The sequence below is a fragment of the Epargyreus clarus genome, unplaced genomic scaffold (genome assembly GCF_041222505.1).
Source record: "Epargyreus clarus isolate Ecla_fem2 unplaced genomic scaffold, WU_Ecla_fem_2.2 ptg000004l, whole genome shotgun sequence".
NCBI lineage: Eukaryota > Metazoa > Arthropoda > Insecta > Lepidoptera > Hesperiidae > Epargyreus > Epargyreus clarus.
Genome location: NW_027332212.1, coordinates 13,337,219 through 13,357,005, shown reverse-complemented (window position 1 = coordinate 13,357,005; position 19,787 = coordinate 13,337,219). Strand labels below are relative to the sequence as shown.

At 34.4% G+C, this 19,787-nt stretch overlaps 1 protein-coding gene across 4 annotated transcripts in view; it reads left to right on the top strand.

Moving 5' to 3' along the window:
- The window catches only part of LOC140757607 (uncharacterized), a 142,868-nt gene extending 128,894 nt beyond the window's left edge, over positions 1–13,974 (top strand). For all 4 annotated transcript variants that reach the window (XM_073093442.1, XM_073093443.1, XM_073093441.1 and 1 more), the window contains 3 exons: positions 7,623–7,841; positions 10,075–10,166; positions 13,819–13,974. In XM_073093442.1, coding sequence (XP_072949543.1) covers positions 7,623–7,841; positions 10,075–10,166; positions 13,819–13,944 — 437 coding nt within the window. In that variant the 3' untranslated portion in view covers positions 13,945–13,974. The remainder of the gene's footprint in view (positions 1–7,622; positions 7,842–10,074; positions 10,167–13,818) is intronic.
- Positions 13,975–19,787: the final 5,813 nt, after the last annotated feature.

Below are 19,787 nucleotides of genomic sequence, written 5' to 3'. Positions count from 1 at the left end.
ATTCTTCATTTGTAAAAAAACAATTTAGTAACTAACTAGCAAACAAAGTATTACAATTTATTAAATCAATTTTTACCTACTTTGAACTGTCGTTTCGAAGTAAAACTTCGTACATGTATGTAATTTGAATGACAATACCATAATTTGACATCTCGGAACAGATCTGATGATGGAGCCAGCAGGTGCATGGTTCATTTCTTAGTAAATCTCTCGAATTTGGGCTAAATTGGTAAGAAATCTACCATCCATATCCTGTCTCCATTATCAGATCTGTTCCAAGATGTCAAATTATGGCATTGTCATTCAAATTACATACATGTACGAAGTTTTACTTCGAAACGACAGTTCAAAGTAGGTAAAAATTTACTTAATAAATTGTAATACTTTGTTTGCTAGTTAGTTACTAAATTGTTTTTTTACAAATGAAGAATGATATTTTTAAGTGTGTAACTAGGTAATAATGTGATTTAGTACTGCCTGACACGTTGTGAGTCGGTAGAAACCGTAATTTAAATAAAAACTCGATCATTACGTTTTAGTTGGTTTCAGTCCCTTTCATGCAGAAACGGCCTTAACTTTTTTTTTTCAACTTTAAATAGTAAGTGTGCTACCTTTTTGAAATCTCTATAAACTGGACATATTTTTTGGCGCAACGTACACTTATAGTCCAGTACATTTTTTTTTCACCGCGACGAGTCAAAGTTGAGGGAAAAATAGTAAAAAAATTAAAATCTAAAAATATCCCTATTTTTTTCATGGTTCCTTTACATCTTTTAACCAATTTACATTTCAATATGATAGACCAACTATCTGATAGTATTTAACAGAAAAAATAAACACTGCATCACCAAATTTGTACACGCAGTTAACGAAAGAAGATGAAGAGGGCTGAATTTCTCAAAAAATCTAAAACAATTGATAGTGCAAAAACGGTGACACTTTTACTAAGGTAATTTTTTTTTCCCAGAGAGGTCAGACCCTCACCTATGTTCTCTTCAAGTTTGTCGTGGTACTTACGGGACACCCTGTATATACATAAATACCATTTATCATATATATAAATAAATAAATAAACACAAATAGTAACAACAGTCGATTAAGAGTTTGATGAGGAGTTCAGATAATGTTCACGGACAAGCTTTTTGAACACAGCTTTACTGGGGGCTTTCCGGATATGCACGGGCAAGACGTTCCAAAGCAGTACCGCCTGAACAGAAAATGAGAAATGATAAAAACCGCTAGAATGCAGTGGAATATCAGCTCTTAAATTATTAGACGACCGAAGCGTCTTGTCATGCGTTGAAAACCTATATTGGAAGTGATCCTTAAGATAAGGAGGAGTATTCGTATCATTCAAGATCGAGTAAAGCATAAAGAGAATCCTAGAATTTCGCCTCTGACGAATAGAAAGCCACTTGAGTTGACTGCGAAACTGCGAAATGTGGTCATATTTGCGAAGGCCAAATATGAACCTGATAGAATTGTTGAGAAGGCGTTCTAGTTTATTCAGAAGGGCTTCGGTCAGATCTGGGTAGCACACATCTGCATAATCTATGATAGGCAAAATAAGGGTGTTCACAAGCATTAGTTTGGTCTTAACGGGAAGGAAGTGCTTTAGGCGATATAAAGATCGCAAGGTAACATTGACCTTACGAGACACCTCTGTTACTTGTGTAGTCCATCCCAAGGAGCTGTCAATGTATATGCCAAGATTCTTCACCGACTCCGATATTGGAATTTGCGTACCGTCATAAATGACCGCTGGTAGAGAATTCCGGTCAATCCTAGCCAACAGTCTTGAGCTTCCTACGATGATAGCTTGACACTTGGCAGGGTTGACTGATACCCCATAGCGCATAGACCAACTCCGGAGAGCACTCAAATTAGTGTTTATTTCCCCTATTGCACTGTGGAGATTATCAACATCGGCTTGAGCATACAGTTGTAAATCATCAGCATACAGATGATACGAACAGTTGATAAAAGGAGTGATGGAGTCAATAAATAGAGAAAATAATAAAGGAGAGAGAATACCGCCTTGCGGGACGCCAGCATCTAAATAAGCCCAGTCCGAGGAGGCATTACCCATACGGATGGACTGCTGGCGCCCGCGAAGATATGAAGAGAACCAATTCAGGGCAGAGGGCGAGAACTGTAAGTGAGTAAGAATAGCTAGGAGAATATCGTGGTCGACTGTGTTAAAAGCGTTAGAAAAATCAACAAGCGCCATCACCGTCAGTTTACGATCGTCCATTCCTTTTCTGACGTCGTCACACACTCTGACTAAAGCGGTGGAGGTGCTGTGACCGGAGCGGAACCCAGACTGATATATACTCAGCAGGTTATATTTCGATATATGAATAGAGACTTGCTTATGTACACAGGCTTCCAGAATTTTAGAAAGGAACGGGAGAATAGATATAGGCCGGAAATGGTAAGGGAGCGCAGGATGGGATACTTTGGGAAGTGGACGTACAAAGGCTTTCTTCCAGATAGAGGGATACTGACCGGAGGACAAGGAAAAATTAATGACATGGGTAATAGCTGGAAGAAAGTTATATATTAATTAAACATTACTTATCCCTATGCCCATAGATAACTCATTTACTCAGCTCAAGTCAAATTAGCACAGATTGATTAATATAGTTAATACCTAAAAGGTGGTAGAACCCTTTGTGGTTCGACTCCGGTGGCACCACCGCCACACCTATTTCTACCTAATAACAGCAGTGTTAAGCGCTGCTGTGTTCCGGTTTGAAGGGTGTGGTAAGGGAGACAGACTTTATCAAGGCGTTCCAGCTTAGTCCTCAGGGGTAGCGGCGCATCTGTGGCCGACCTCAGGTAGGAATATCTAATCCTATCTGGGGTTGATTACAGATGTCCATGGGCGGCAGTACTCACTTGCCATCAGGTGGACTGCATGCTCGTCTGCTACTCTTATATTATAAAAAAAAAAAAAAAAAAAAAACCTAAAACCGCAGAATAATTAAAAATGAATCGTCTAAATCCAAATCTTTCTTCCTCTGTAAAAACCACTACTCGTTAGAGTAAATGTATGGAATGCAGATATGTGTGTATACATATATATATATATATATATATAACATATGTATATGCGTCATGGATAAGTAAAGATTACTCACTCCTAACAATAAAATGTACCCAGTTTTGAGAATTGAAATAGTTGCGTAAAAAAGTTTTGTCACAATAATTAAAAATGTTTTTATTTGTCAAGAATTCAAAAAAAGGACCTACTAATGGGCGGTTTATGGTTTCATTCAATTTCAAGGCGGCGAAGTATCTTTACTGGTCTATGATATGCATGTGCATGTTTCATGTATTGTATCATTATTAATGCGTTAACAAGTAGTGGTTTGTGGTATATATATTGTATCTTTTAAGGTGTACAACTAACCCTATCCACGGGAACACTGCCGACAAACTGATACACAGTTTGGCAGACTAATAATATATGTTTGAATGTACCTTATGAGAGAAAATAAATAAAATAAAAAAAAAAAATACTAAATGCAGTTATTTATATACAAACATATTATATTTGGCAGGGCCGGATTTAAGGGAGGGCAACCGGGGCGGCAGCCCCGCGGCCCCCACAAAAGAGGGCCCCCCACAATAGGGACGTCGGATTTTTTTTTAATTCGACTAGTAAACAAAAATATATCCTTTCCTTTGATATTTTTTTTTCGCTGTTTTACCTTTATCTACAGTACTTTGTACAAACATGAATACTAGAAGAATCTACCTGCGTTTCACAATAAAATATTTATTGAAAAACTCAACTGAAAAAATTGTTTATTTTATTCCGAAAATAATTTGGGGCCAGGGGGCCTCCACTCCTTTGTTGCCCCAAGGCCTCTAGACCTCTAAATCCGGCCCTGATATTTGGTATAGTCCGCGCCAAACTGCTTGTCCGCTCTGAAGTTGTTGCAAACAGGTGTAGTTATGCAATTTGCTGTGGCGACGCAATTCATTTCTATATTCAGAGCGGACTAGCAATTTTACGCGGATGTTCCGCGTAAATCAGAAATGCTTTTCTACAAAATATAGTTTAACAATTATCGTTGCTAAAAAGTGAAATTAAATTACTTTTATGTGTTTGTGTATGCAAGTTTTCATGCATGCGCGCACGCTTGCTAGTATGCGTGCATGCATACGTGCGTGCATACCATTAAATAAAACCCATCCAATGACACATGCAATTTGACTGGGCATTAATTAAATTAGTTTATCATCATTCATTACTGTTGGTCGTAATGTAATCACAGTTATGCCACGTTCATTCATTATGTTGGGGAAATATTATTACTAAACATTAACATTTAATACGGTAATAATACGGTAAACATAATCTATATAAATTATATGTTAAACTGTCCTTATATAACCATTTCATAACGGAAGTTCTGACTAAGTTCATAAAATTTATATTAGATGATTGTTTCACTGTTTTCAAATGTATGTTAGATGAGGATACCTTCGTTTTATAATTTTTTTCTTGAAATTTGTAAGTCCAAAATGGCCGCTTTTTTATTTTTGCATCCGTATGATATGGGTAGCAAATGATAGTTTTTCGAACGAAATTGAATCAAACGAATCCGAAATTTCGTTCAGTGACTAATACTTTAATTTATTATTTATTTATTTATCTGAGGTAGACCTCAAAGGTGTTCTCAAAGCTATCCCTGAGGCCTAAATTGAAGTTCTAAGATTCTTCTGAAGTTTCTCTTCTTGAGAACTTTACGACCTTCAAAATAAAGAGCTTGTTTTATGTGGATCTCCGAACAAATTTAAAGACATATTTAATAATATTTTAATGTCATCAAAGAGAACTAAGAACAAGCGAACACGTATAAAACGGTACATAACTTAATATGAATGATTTTAGTGAAATGTTTAACATTACCTTATTAGCATGACAATAAGTTTTCCTTATGGTAACTATAAAACCGTTGAATCGTTTCGATTCATTCAGTTCTCTAAAGGCTCTCGTAGAAGCAACATGGCGTCGAAATGTATAATCTGTGCGCTTTGTTTAGGGCTCTTAGTGATCTGTGCCGATAGTCAACCGATATCCAAGATGAATGCAGAGCTTATTCCAGGAAAGCAACAGGATAAAAGCAGTCATATTGGATCAAGAGCGAAACGAGAAATGACTAATATAATCATGACTTGTACCGAAGGTTCGATACTATTCGGCGGTACCTGTATATCATGTGACGAGTAAGTATCGACGTTTGTAAACGAGTATATAAATTTTCATATAAATGTTCTTCCTACTGTATATGACTTTACCTATATATTGTTCTGTGAAAATCGGAAATAACGTAATTTTTAATAATTTCAGAATTCCAGAAATCTGTAACAATAGATAAAAATCGCCGCCCTTACTGACCCTAGCCGCTAACGTCATCGTGACAGTAACGTGTAGTCAACTGACAAGCTGCACGCAAACCCGCACTCGTGCATTGTCTCTGCAATACAGCTGCAATGCATTCTGCGTGCACAGAGCAATTACTACGTGTATGGAATTTAAGACTGAATACTCAATTATATTTAATTTCTAATGTGATAATAATTTATTTTTGTAATAAAAACATTTGTAGTAAGTTGACTTCGACTTCTTTATTTTGTTACTTGATGTTGTAACTATGTATTATGTTGTAATTTACAAGTTGTCTATTCTTTCCAAAATCTTATAATCATAACTCAGTAGTAATATAAATTGTAAACTCATATTTTCAATACACACCTGTAGGTATTGCGATCACTTCACAGTAATTCTAACGCATTTTAATTAACTATTACCCAATTACAGTAGAAGGGTTGCGAAATTCCTTCCTTCCGTGGTACTAAATATGCAATTTTTTTTTATCTTTAGTATGTGCTATCATAATAACCATAGAACTAAAATCATTAAAAAAATTAAACTACCTATTATGGTGTACTAAACACGAAAAATGGCGGTATCTTGTATGGCGACCCGTACTCATTTTAAAGATTTTTATGTTTAGTATTTATTGTTGTAGCGGCCAGAGTAACACATTATGTACAGATTTCAAGTGCCTATCTATTACGATTCGAGAGATAGAACCTTATGACAAACGTACAGCAAAGGCTTACTAATAGGGATTAAAGCTTTTAGCACGGAACTCTGAAATGGTTATTTATTACCACATTCAATACATTTTTGCTCATTATATCCTTACAGTGATCCAAATAGTGATCTATCAACGCACAGCCCAAACCACTAGACGGATCGGGCTGAAATTTGGCATGCAGGTAGATATTATGACGTAGGCATCCGCTAAGAAAGGATTTTGATCAATTCTACCCTCAAGGGGATGAAAATATTACTTCGTAACGCGAGCGAAGCCGCGGGCAAAAGCTCGTACGCATATACAACTTTGAAAAATCAGAGGGATTTCAACCCAGGACCCCTCGATCGAGACGTCGACTTTCAACCACTAGTCTATCACTGCTCTGGTTTCAAATAATGACAACTTTTTTTATTGATGGACATTATCAAGTAGCTGAATGCTTTTCTTCGTCAAGTTCGTGTGATAATAACTTTTTGAAATTAAAAATGAACAGTAATTGTATGTTGTGCTATATTTATCATGTGAAATGCAACGTAATGTAAATTAATGCTGCTACCTCTAGTATTTTGCGACGCCCGCTTAGGGCATCACATATTGCTAATCTCTTTTTATAAGTTGTGTGTGTATTATCCATGGGATCGTAATCCTGTGGTAGCAATAGCTGAGGCACTTCCTAGATTATAACCGCAAGTCGTAAGCAATTATTATTATTTCTTTGTTTTTATCTCTTTTGTGTATTTTTATTATGATATATTTAAAGAAAAAACATGTTTCATTTTACGTTTCGATTATGTTGTTGTAATTTTTAAGGCAATAGAATGTTTATTTTTTATTATTTTGCAATAAATAAATAAATACATCAAAAGTCGTGCCTAAAGACTATCACACTTACGTCGTACGCTTCTGACTAAGTTGGAACGCAAATAGGATGTGACAGCCTAGTGGTTGAAACTCAGCCTCTCGGCCGAGGGGTCCGAGGTCCAAGTCCTAGACACGCACTTAACTTCACGTCACTTGCTTAAACGGTGAAGGAAAACATCGTGAGGAAACCTGTATACCTGGGAGATCTTTAAAAAGTTCTCAAAGGTACGTGTAGTCTACCAATACGCACTTGGTCAGCGTTGTGGACTACCTAATCCTTTTAATTCTGCGAGGAGACTTGTGCTCAGCAGTGGGACAGTAGATTGATGACGATGATGATATATAATATATATATTTATATCAGTAGCACTTATATCATAGTTAAATGTCACAGATCGAAACTAGTGGGCAACAGTTGCGGTTGTTTCAGTATTACCATGCTCAGTCAGCATTATAATAGTTGCGTATGGCTCCATACAAATTAAAAATACAGACTAATATATAAACGTTGTTCTTGCCTATTATTGGAACTCATACGAACCTTATTATTATTAATACTTCTATAGTGTACTTCTAAGTACTATATAATGTATTGTGTGTGTTGCTGTTGGCTTGTAAATAAATAAATAATATCTTCTTCAGGTAACCGGCACGCGTCAGAAATAGCGGATATGTCTTTGTCGTTGATGCGTAGTTTGGAAGGTGCGAAGATCCCGCACCGTCCCCAGGAGACGCTGCGCATCCGAGCCGGGATCAACACGGGCCCGTGCGTCGCAGGGGTCGTCGGGACCACTATGCCCCGGTACTGTCTCTTCGGGGACACTATCAACACAGCAAGCCGCATGGAGAGCACCGGTGAAGGTAATTTTAAAAAGGGTTTAACTCGATTTCCCGTCAAGCAAATCTTTTAAAGTTTAATGTAGATTTTTCATCATCATTGCGCACTGGTTTTTTTGATAGCAGAGAGTTCCGAATTTAATATTCGGTCACATCGAAGCCTAAATGAATAATTAAGAATTATGTTCTACGTATGTAATGTGTGTATGTCTATCGTGTACTGAGTATTAATTCTTAAGTGTTAGTCATAGATTAGTAAAGATTACTCACTCCTAACAAGAAAATGTAACCGATAGAAGAAGTACGAGTAGTGTAGAAAAACGATATTTCTCAGCGCTTTTTCTTCGATTTCGTGTTTTTGCAGCAAATATAATATAGGATAACTCTTTTTGTGTGATTACCTACGTATCTCAAACTACATCACGTAAGAATGACACATAATGCGTTGGGCCGACTTTTTATATTTTAGTATTTAATATTTTAATTAGGAGTGTGCGAATATCGTTCGAATCGAATCGAATCGAATATCAATATTCGATTCGAAATTCGAATCGAATAATTCGAATTTTCGAATTATTCGAAATTCTTCGAATAATTCGAAAAATTTCGAATAATTCGAAAAATTTCGAATAATTCGTAAAAATTTCGAATAATTCGAAAGTTTTCGAATAATTCGAAAGTTTTCGAATAATTCGCGAATTAAGGGGGTATTCTAGTCTAGAAGCATGAATTTCAGGTATTTTTTTGAAATGCCGTAAAAAAAGGCAATCAATATTTTTACCATCCATTTTTTTATAAGTTATTATTATTAATTGTTCTATTTTTGTAACTATATGGTTTAAATAAAATGTATATTGATTATTGACTGTTAAATTTTTATTCGAAAATTGAAAATAAGAAACCCTGAAAAAATTCGAATTATTCAAAAATTTTCGGATTATTCGAAAATTTTCGAATTATTCGAAAATTTTCGAATTATTCGAAATTTTTCGAATTATTCGGGAACTTTCGAATAATTCGAATTTTCGAATTATTCGATTCGAGTTTCGAATCGAATATTAATATTCGATTCGGAACGAATAATTCGTAAGTTCGAATTATTCGCACACCCCTAATTTTAATTATTATAATACTATACCTACCTTCCTCACACGTCGGCGTATTTTAATACAATTTAAAATTGTAAAAAAGTAATAAACCGGGATCGTCGTTATCATCAAGTGGAACGTAATGTTTCATACGTTATTTAGAATAAGTATTTATACGTACGCCACTGTTACTATACATTTTTGTAAGATATAAACGATATAGGTAAAGAATAAATAAATTACAGCTAAATTACTAGGTAAATAGTTCTAGGAAACTATATTCTCGGGTGTAAAAATGTTACGTAGCTAACTTATCCAATTAGCGATCATTGCGGTAAGTGGAATCTTAGCCACGCCCCCACCTTCAATCAACACTTCTACAGAATATAAATGACATATTATCGATGACTTAAATATAGACATTTGAACAAATTGTGTCGTATTTCTGAACGCATAGAGATGATTTTCAATAAAGAAAACATGACTGACTTTTAGTATTGTCATAAAATTGCGGCAAAAAGATTATTATCTACAGGTTTTAATGTTTTTATGTATACGTTGAAAGTAAAAACTGGTCTTAGAATTATTGACGTTAGCCGTGTGGATTGTTAACACAAGAATTAATGTTAGAAGCTTTTACTTACCTTATTAGATCGTCAGTATGTCAGGGTAAAATCTTGCAACTAAATTTTAAAGTGTACCGATTAAGTGATAATTAATTTTTAATTTTCTAATACGCACATAATAAAATAAAACTATTTCTTGGTCTAATTTACAACTTTTATCATTCCCGCGCAAAATACAACTCCAACGTCAAGAGCGTTCTTTTTTCTTTTTTTATACCAATACATACAATCGTGTAATGCATACAGCCAATGACTATATAGGTAAATGGGCTATTATTATAATAAAAATAACACATCATTTAAAAACCACAATATAATTATTCAAAATAATTCTATAATTAAATAATTTGAATATAGTTCTAACACTCATAGATTTGAAAAATCAAAAGTTCGTGCCTGGTATTTAAACCTCGGACCCTTCGATCGAGAGGCCGAATTCTCTTCGAATTCGAATCTTAACCACTATGCTTTTATAACTACCACATGCCATAACATTGCCTTTTTATATTACTTTTTACCTTTCATACCTTTTTATATTTCCAGCTATGAAGATACATATTTCGCAGTCAACGAAAGAAGCTCTGGACGAGATCGGCAACTACTTGGTGGAATCGAGAGGATTTATTGATGTTGCTGTAAGTATTTTAAAATTTATAACAAACTAAACTGGATTTGGGTACAGTAAGTAGTAACTCGAATGTACGCCGCGTAAGTTAGGGTTATTTCACGTAAAAAATGAAATAAATATAATGATTATCGAAAAAAAGACAAACCCGTTGAGTTGAGCGTTCCGATGCGGCAGTAGTATAAAAAAATGTACTCGTATAATATCTGACAATTTGTAAGTCGATAAGTCCGAAGATGTATATTAATTGAGAAATAGTGTGGGGATAGTTAGTTTGTAATCGATAATCGAGAGTTGCTCGACGAACAAATACATGACAAATATACCAGGTTTGAAAATCGCGTAACTCGGGGTTCGCGTAAAACCGGGTAGCGTAATTCGAGGTATTACTGCATTTTGTGTTATGCCTAGCTTAATATGTAGATATTTGAAACAAAGCTCCTAATCGTATTAAATTTTTAGTAGATGTGAATCTTTAATTAACCTTATATTGATTATTTCATAAAAAAATGTAGTTAAGATTACAAATATTCACAAGAAAGTTTTTACACTTTCGACTCTCATAGCATAGGATTAGGATTAGGAATATACATTAGGATTCCCTGTGTCCTGGTTGCCATGTACTGTACACAAAACGAATACACAAATACACCTCGAATAGAAATGTTAATTCAATGTTAAGACACAGTATAAGTATCTATACAGTATTCTATCTTCATACAAATGCACGAAACGCAAGTTATACCTACGCGCCTCGATTTCGGTATGCACTCGGTATGCGAACAGGCGCGAATGTGCCGCAGTGATGAGCAGTCGGTGTGACGGTTTGTGGGTAGTGTTTTTTTTATTTAAACAATTATTTAGCGTGTGTACTAGTGGGTATCATTATGATATTTTTCTTTTTTAAAAGATTGGTATTTCAATTTTTACAGAGCAAAATACCTAGATTGATAAATAAATAAATTGATAGAGCGAAGTTAATTGAATTAGTAAAAGCTATTCTCGTTGAACATGAACAAATTATAACAACACTTTTCATACCTACTAATTTGCAAGTTATTTATTATAACTTATTATTTTCCACTAAAACAAAATGTCAGTCAACCTCGCGCTTACTAAGGAGCGGCAATGTAAATGCTAAAATATAATATTTATAATAAAAAACCAGAAGAAAGTCAGACATAATTAAAATACTGTAGGCGCGCAGCTCTAACGCAAACTCTCGCCCAGCGCTCCTGTAGGTATATAGTTTAGGACAGGGCTGAGTTACAATACTGTATAGATCTTTGTACTGTGGTAAGATATCTGTCTGATCGGGAATCGAACCCGGAACCCTCTGCATCAGACCGGTATGGACCACTCCGCCACGCGGGTCGTGTGATCCTTTAACATCTTTATTGCAGTTTGGTTACTTTTTACCTCCCTTTTATTAGCTTGACCTGTATGTATGCAACCGAATCTTTGAACTCGATTTTACCCACTTTAATTGGTCCAATTAATATAAAATTTTGAACATATATCAAGAACCGATGGCAAAACATGATTTTAATAATTGTATGCCATTCTCGTCATCAGGATCGTCAGGAATCAGGATTAACGATTTTCCTTGTGCGATTTTAGCGTGTTTTTTAGTTTTTAAACTATAATTATTTATGTACAACATTTGAATTAATGAATTTTTTCATTGGCAATAAAATGAATCGCTTCATTAATGAGTTTACGATTGACGTCAATACATTTTTTTATTTCGTCAGAGATTTAATTTATTGTATCACCAATTAATTTAAATTTAGATATGCATGAAATTAATTTTATGTGGCCAAATTTTAGAAAAAAATATTCAAAAATAGTTTAGTAAAACAGGTTTTATATTTTATTTTGTACCTATTTCTATCATATAAACTAACATGAACGGTGCAATCCACTCGATGGGAAGTGCCAACTGCCGCTTATGGACTTCAGTAATCAACTCGAGATAATGTTCTATCTGAGATCAACCTCTGATGCATTTCTACCCATGTTTTAAGGTGTAACGAACCGTCTAAGACTCGTCCCCTTCACCATACCGTTTTAACCTGCAAAAAATTTGTATGTGGTAGAACCCTTTGCTCAACTCCGGCGGCACCACCACAACACCTATTTCTGCCTAATAAAAGCAGTGTTAAGAGCTGCTGTATTCTGGTTAGACAGGTGTGGTAAGGGAGACATACTTGTCCGAGTCATTCCAGCTTAGTTATCACGGGTAACAGCGGATCTGTTGCCAACCTCATATAGGAATCTAATCCTATCTGGGGTTGATTACAGATGTCCATGGGCGGCAGTAGCCACTTGCCATCAGGTCGACTGCATGCTCGTCTGCTACTCCTATGTTATAAAAAAACACTTAATATTGTCTCCTCTCAAATTGAGAAGGATTAAGTGCGTATGGTAGACTTCACATACCTTTGAGATTTTTTTTATACATCTGTCAGGTATGCATGTTTCCTCACGATATTTTCCTTTACCGTTTAAGCAAGTGATAATTAATTTCTAATACACACATAACTTTGAAAAATCGGAGGTGCGTTTCTGAGATTTGAACCTCGGACCCCTCGATCGAGGGGCCGAATTTCGCCTCACATGTAAATCAGTTGTATTATATTAATCATTTTGGCTTATAGTATAGTTGTCATTATATTTAGCGTACTTTATCAAATATAATGCAATAACTGTAGGGAATCGTTTATTTACGCAGCTGTATCATTAGTTAAGCAACGATAACTGATTTGAGTCTGTAGACATTCGTTGTACGTATTGATAAGGGTTTTTTAACTTCATATTTTGTACAGATGTTTCATTAGTATCTCACAAATACATGCGTATTCGGCACACTTGGACGATTTTTTTGTTTTTATTTTTTAGGAGTAGCAGACTAGCATCCCACTATGCAATCGAGCAGTCCACCTAAGGGAACGTACCCATACTACGTGACCTATTTTTAAATATTTTTCGACCCCTCCCCCCTCCGGTGACCATCCGTAGTATATGCTAAGACACCCCCCCCCCCCTCAATTGTTACGTAGTATTGCGAATGTGAATTTTTATCATTCAGAACGCAGAAAACGCATTATCGTATACGCCTGTAGCACGGATTCTCATCGACTTGCTTGACCACTTCATAAAACTGCAAACTGTCGAACAAACCGTGTCTGTTTTCATTCAATCAGCTGACGTTTCGACATATGCGCTACCAACTGAGAGTTGAAGAAGCACTAAACACTTCGCGCCATATCAAATATAGTAAAAAAGCGCAAGATTTCTCTCGATGAATTCGACTACGTGACAAAAATCTAAGCCCGGGCCCCCGCTCCCGTGATTCAGCGTGATATTTTAAAGACCTCCCTTCCCCCCCTAAATGGATCACATAGTATGGGTATGACGAGAAGTGGCTACTGCCCTCTGATGGAAATCTCTACCAGGTAGAACCCCAGATAAGATTCCTACCAGGGATTGGCTACAGATGCACCACTAATACCTGGAAAACCTCGCCTTCCAGAGATCCTTATCACACCTTTCAAACCAGAAAAAGCGGCACATGTTACAACTGTCATTAGGCAGATATGTCTGCCAACCTTAGATAGGAATCTTATAGAAAAATGTAAAATTTATTTTTTATTTTTCAGGGCAAAGGCTCTATGGAAACCTTCTGGCTCGTAGGCAAAGTTGGAGAGCTTCAGTCAGAAAGCCCGCGATGCCTCAGACTACATGACTACGACCAAAATGTCATAGAACTACTCATAAGGCCTTAGTGTATTGTTGATTAGTTAAGGATTATAATTATGGATGGAAATGTTGTTTTATTGCACACTTTTTGTTTGAAGGTGGTAGAACCGTTTGTGGTTCGACTCCGGCAGCACCACCGCCACACCAATTTCTACCTAATAACAGCAGTGTTAGGTGCTGCTGTGTTCCATTTTGGAGGGTGTGGTAAGGGAGACATACTTTCCGAGGCGTTCTAGCTTAATCCTCAGGGGTAGCGGCGCATCTGTGGCGGACATCAGGTAAGGATATCCAATTCTATCTGGGGTTGATTACAGAGGTCTATGGGCGGCAGTAGCCACTTACCATCAGGTCGACTGCATGCTCGTCAGCTACTCCTATGTTATAAAAAAACACGAGATATTGTCCTATTTTTTGGTTTTTCCCGACTACGCAAGGTAATGTTTTATTGTCGGTAAATGATACTAAGTATATTAAAAAAAAAAAAACTATAAATAAGTAAAGATATGTTTGTATCCTCTATCAAAGAATGTAAGAAATTTCTTTTAAGTAAAATATTTAAAATTTCCCTATTAATTTCCCAATAACAAAATCAAATATTTTAAAGCGATAGGAACAATAAATAAGAAAGATTTGCATTTCAAATGATTTAATTTAATGAAATTAAAAAATACAATAACAATATATACAAAATACATCCATAATTTTATACAATATTTGACACTAAAGCTTTTTTATAATTACATAATCTGTGTAGAGTACAATTTATATAGTACATAAATTTTAGGTTAGAATTCTATTTTTGAAAAAAAAAGGAATAAATAATTAAAAAACACACTTATAATAACTGAAGTAAATAAAATAACATGGATAACAGTCTTTCGCCGTGAAATGCAACAATAAAATAATATTATACAATTTTTACAATTCTTATATATGTACTATACTTTACATTTGACATTCCTACTTACTATTTGTGATCTTTTTCTTTAGATGAAGTCGCAAATGTACTCATTTGCGACCGCACCATTTGCACCGCTTATAAGGAGGATAGCATACTTGCTATCCTCCTTATAAGCGGTGATCATTATTATGATAAGTGGTCAACCATACATGATCGCCTTCTACTACAGTACCTATTTATATTTTTTTTACTGAAACGTTAGAAGTGATTGGCGTTTTTTGTGGCCCGACTCTGAAGGCACCACTGCCACACCAATTTATCTATACTAATATTATAAAGAGGAAAACTTTGTTTGTTTGATTGTAATGAATAGGCACAAAAACTAGTGGATCGATTTTAAAAATTCTCTCACCATTCGAAAGCTACATTATCCACGAGTAACATAGGCTATATTTTATATGAAATATATTAAGATACTTAAATAGATTTTGAGGCGGTACAAAGTTTGCCGGGTCAGCTAGTGTGTAATAAAAGCAGTGTTATGAGGTGAGTTCCATTTGAGTGTGGTAAGAGAGCCATACTCTCTGAGGCAAACTTCAGGAATAAACGGCGAAGGAATTGTACTAGGAAGGTAGGGTAGAAAGGAAGGAAGAACGAAGAATCGTGGGCGGCTGTAGCAACTTACCATCAGATGGACTACATGCTCGTTTGCTACACACAGGCGGATACGAGTATACTAAGCGAATAACACTCAGCAGTTAGTTAACATTTCTGCAAATAATTATCATTCATAAAATTAATCACCAACTCCAACTGCCTTCAAATACTTAATCAAAAATTTGTGAGCCCAAATGCTTAAAACTTGATATAGTTAAAACTTTACTACTAAGTGTTATTTTTTGTGGCCATAATTTAATATACTCACCTATAAAAACTATAAAGATATAAATTTACAAGACCCTTAGTGATAAGATATTTACTACATAAAGAGGGAAGATAAGCGGGGACAAATATAATCATGTGCCAGATACATAAGAATACTGAAATATTCATTTGTATTGCACGAAAAGATCTTTAAGAAATAAAGAAGAAGAATAGAAAGATTGTAGAAGAAGGAAAGGAGAGAGGAAACAAAAAAAGAAACCAAAGCAGTAAGACAATATTGTGGTAAAGGTTGTTAATAATACTATATTACAAGTTATACCATCTAAAATAAAAAATGTGACGAATAAATCATTTAATACAGTTTATTAAATTAAATACGATATAATTTCCTTTTTTATACATATTTCGAAACAACCTATTGTTAAGGTGACTAAGTCCTGAAGAATTTATCAAACTAACGGTTTTTAAACTGAACCTTATTTTGCAACTGTGGTCGAAATGATGAGGTCATTGACGGAAATTACGGTGCGAATACACGGATCGACATTAATGAATGCTACTAATGCAGTTTTGGATGGCTGCATAAAACAGATGACCGAAAAGCTTTGAGGAAATCAATCCATAGCCCATAATGTATCAAAAATTGACCATCGCCAATAAATCATTATAGAAATTCCGAATAGCAACAGCATGGCCTCAAAGTGATTTCGAGTTGCATCTCTGTCTTAAAATCTAATACAAATTCGGTAAAAAAATGTCCGAAAACATATATAAAATATGATGTTGAAAAGAACATAACCTTTGATATGGCATTATCATTAGATCGTCATTTCCATTAAAGTAAAAATAAAGTATATTAGAGCCATTATCCTGTCGCGCATGAAGCTCGCACGCACACATAGAGACAACTTACTCACACGCACGCATGTTAAAGAAACTGCGTGTGAAACGCATGCGCGCGTGCCGCCCACGTGTATGTGATCGTAGCTCATTGCATAATTTGCAGAAATTGCAAAATATAGCACAGTTTAAGTATCTATCCTTATACTGTGATGATAGCATAGATTAGTAAAGATACTTCGCTGCCTTAAAATTGAATGAAGCCACAAACGGCTTATTAGTAAGTTCTTTTTTTGAATTCTTGACAAATAAAAACATTTTTAGTAAAAATTTACGAATAAATAACTAATACAGCGTAATTTACATAATAAATAAATAATTATTTCAAATATTTTAGGGACATTTTAGCACGGAGACGTGGCGAAACTTTTTACGCAACTATTTCAATTCTCAAAACTGGGTACATTTTCTTGTTAGGAGTGAGTAATCTTTACTTATCTATGGATGGTAGTCTCTAAAAATCTATCCTGCCAAAGATCGAAATTTAACAAGTTTATTAAGATAAAAATGTCAATGCGCAAGCTGATGAACATCAAGGAGGGCATCACAAAAGTAGGAAAAAAATAATGCAGTCGACTTCTGTAAGTAAAAATTTTTTTAATAGATAATCGTGAACTTCGCGTTCAATATTTATTGTTCGTAGTAAGATTGCGGCATAAATAGTTTTTTTTTACAATTTTTTCTTATTGTGATTGAAAAAAAGCGATAGTATTTTTTGTAAAAAAAAATTTTAAAATACTCACGGGCTACACGTAACACACTGTTGGCTGGTAGCACGTGTGTGCTGCTGCGAGCACGCAATAGGAAAAACACTCTATTCTTAAATAAAATACTTAAAATTAATTGAATGATAATAAATAAGGTATGCTAAACACTAATTTAGCGGTAATATCACAAAACGTTTAACCTCTACTAAAAGGTCCGTCAACACAACAATAATTCTATGCGTAGAGTGAAAATATACTTAGTCAAACGGGGATTAATTTTAATTATTTTTTTTCTAAAATTAATTAATTTCAAAAAAATTAGCTAATATTCATTTGGAGATTTTATTTACCGAATGCTTCTTCTCTATCCATTCATTTATTAACCAAACTATCTGAATTAAAAATTGAATTATTTATAAGCTTTACATAAATAAATGATTTATTATTCAATTTATTATACAGAAAATCCAAATTTCAAAAATGTCATATTAATATTTTTGATGACCAGAACTGTTTTATTAAGTATTAAAATTGAATGAAATATTGAAATATAAACGACAATAAAATGTTTTTCTTTTCGAATTAATTATATACTCGTAGTACCAAAAATTAGCCAGAGTCACGCGAAACATAAAGTGTAATTGGTGTTACTATTACTTGTATGCATGACACCTCCATAAACGCTATATAGTATTTTGTGAATATTGCGCATGTGAACATTTTAAGTGATGTTAAATTATATTTGCTCCACGCAATTAAACATGATGGCATTTTAATTTTTATTTCCAAGCGTGTAATAACGTGCAATGGAATGACTCATCCAAGAGTTTATACTGGATGGAATCCGAATTATTTGGATGTATTACATATACTCACATCGGCAGAATTTGTTGTTTTTATAGTAAACCCGTTTTGAACTCATTCGCCTTAATGTTAAATATATTTTTACAGACTTACACTTTTATTTCGTTCATTCACTAAGTTTTTTATATACTTACTACATAGTTTAGTAAAGATACTCCGCCGCCTTGAAATTGAATGAAGCCACAAACGGCTTATTAGTAAGTTCTTACTAAATATTTTTAGAGAAAATTTACGAATAAATAACTAATACTGCGTAATTTACATAATAAATAAATAATTGTTTCAAATATTTTAGGGGCATTTTAGCACGGAGACGTGGCAACTTTTTTACGCAACTATTTCAATTTTCAAAACTGGGTACATTTTCTTGTTAGGAGTGAGTAATCTTTACTAATCTATGACTTACTATACTTAGTTCATTTTAAACTTACATCTTAATAACTAATGAAGTACATTTGTTAAAATAATATCTTAAATACATCTTAAATATCTTAATGTTGTTTAATTCGTTTCTTTAAAAGTGGCTAACCTATCTTAAAAAACGTAATAAATAATCACAAATATTGACTTGTTTTTGATATCACATGGTAATGTCTTTTCAAATAAAAAAAAATAAACATTTTATAAATCCGTGGAGTTGCAGTTTGTCTATGAATAGATTTTTTTTTCATTTTCCTTTGGACACCGTCTATGCATATCAATGCATTTGCCGTGACAAATTTTAGTAAGTTTGTTGCGTTTTTTGCCGATTCTGTAAAAGAAAAAACATAATATTAATAATTGGGATTGTTTTTAAAGTTATTGTAGTGTATTTATGCGTGGAAGGTGGTAGAACCCTTTGTGGTTAGACTCCGGCGGCACAACCGCCACACCTATTTCTACCTAATAACAGCAGTGTTAGACACTGCTGTGTTCCGTTTTGAAGGGTGTGGTTAGGGAGACATACTTTTCCGAGGCGTTCCAGCTTAGTCCTCAGGGGTAGCGGCGCATCTGTGGCCGACCTCAGGTAGGCATATCTAATCCTATCTGGGGTTGATTACAGTTGTCCATGGGCGGCAGTAGCCACTTACCATCAGGTGGACTGCATGCTTGTCTGCTATTCCTATATTATAAAAAAAATGCTTAATTACAAATACTAATTGATAAAATAGCAGAAAGTTTTCAAGGAATTCCGATTAAAGTAATTAATAAATTTCAAGTTAAACTTAAATATTTAAATTAAGAATCCAGAAAAAGTTAAGCCATAAACATAATTAAATTTATTCAAAGAATAAAAAAATAAATAGCTCAATAATAATAATGGACCTGCACTCTGTTCTATTGCTATTATTATTTATATAATATAGTTTTTAATAATTGTAGCTTCATTTTTAGCATAGCGACTTCCAGTAATTTGCAGCTATGTTTTAAAAACAACGTGTATGAAATGCAAACTTTCTACAAATATTATATAGAGACTTCTTCAAAAGCTAAAGTGGATGTTATTTTCAGATGATGATCCTATGAGATATCGCTAATGATGAAATGACAATTTCTGGACCCATACATTAATAAGTATATTATGTGTTGTGTGCGTTAAGAATATACATAAAGACGCAATACAAACACTACG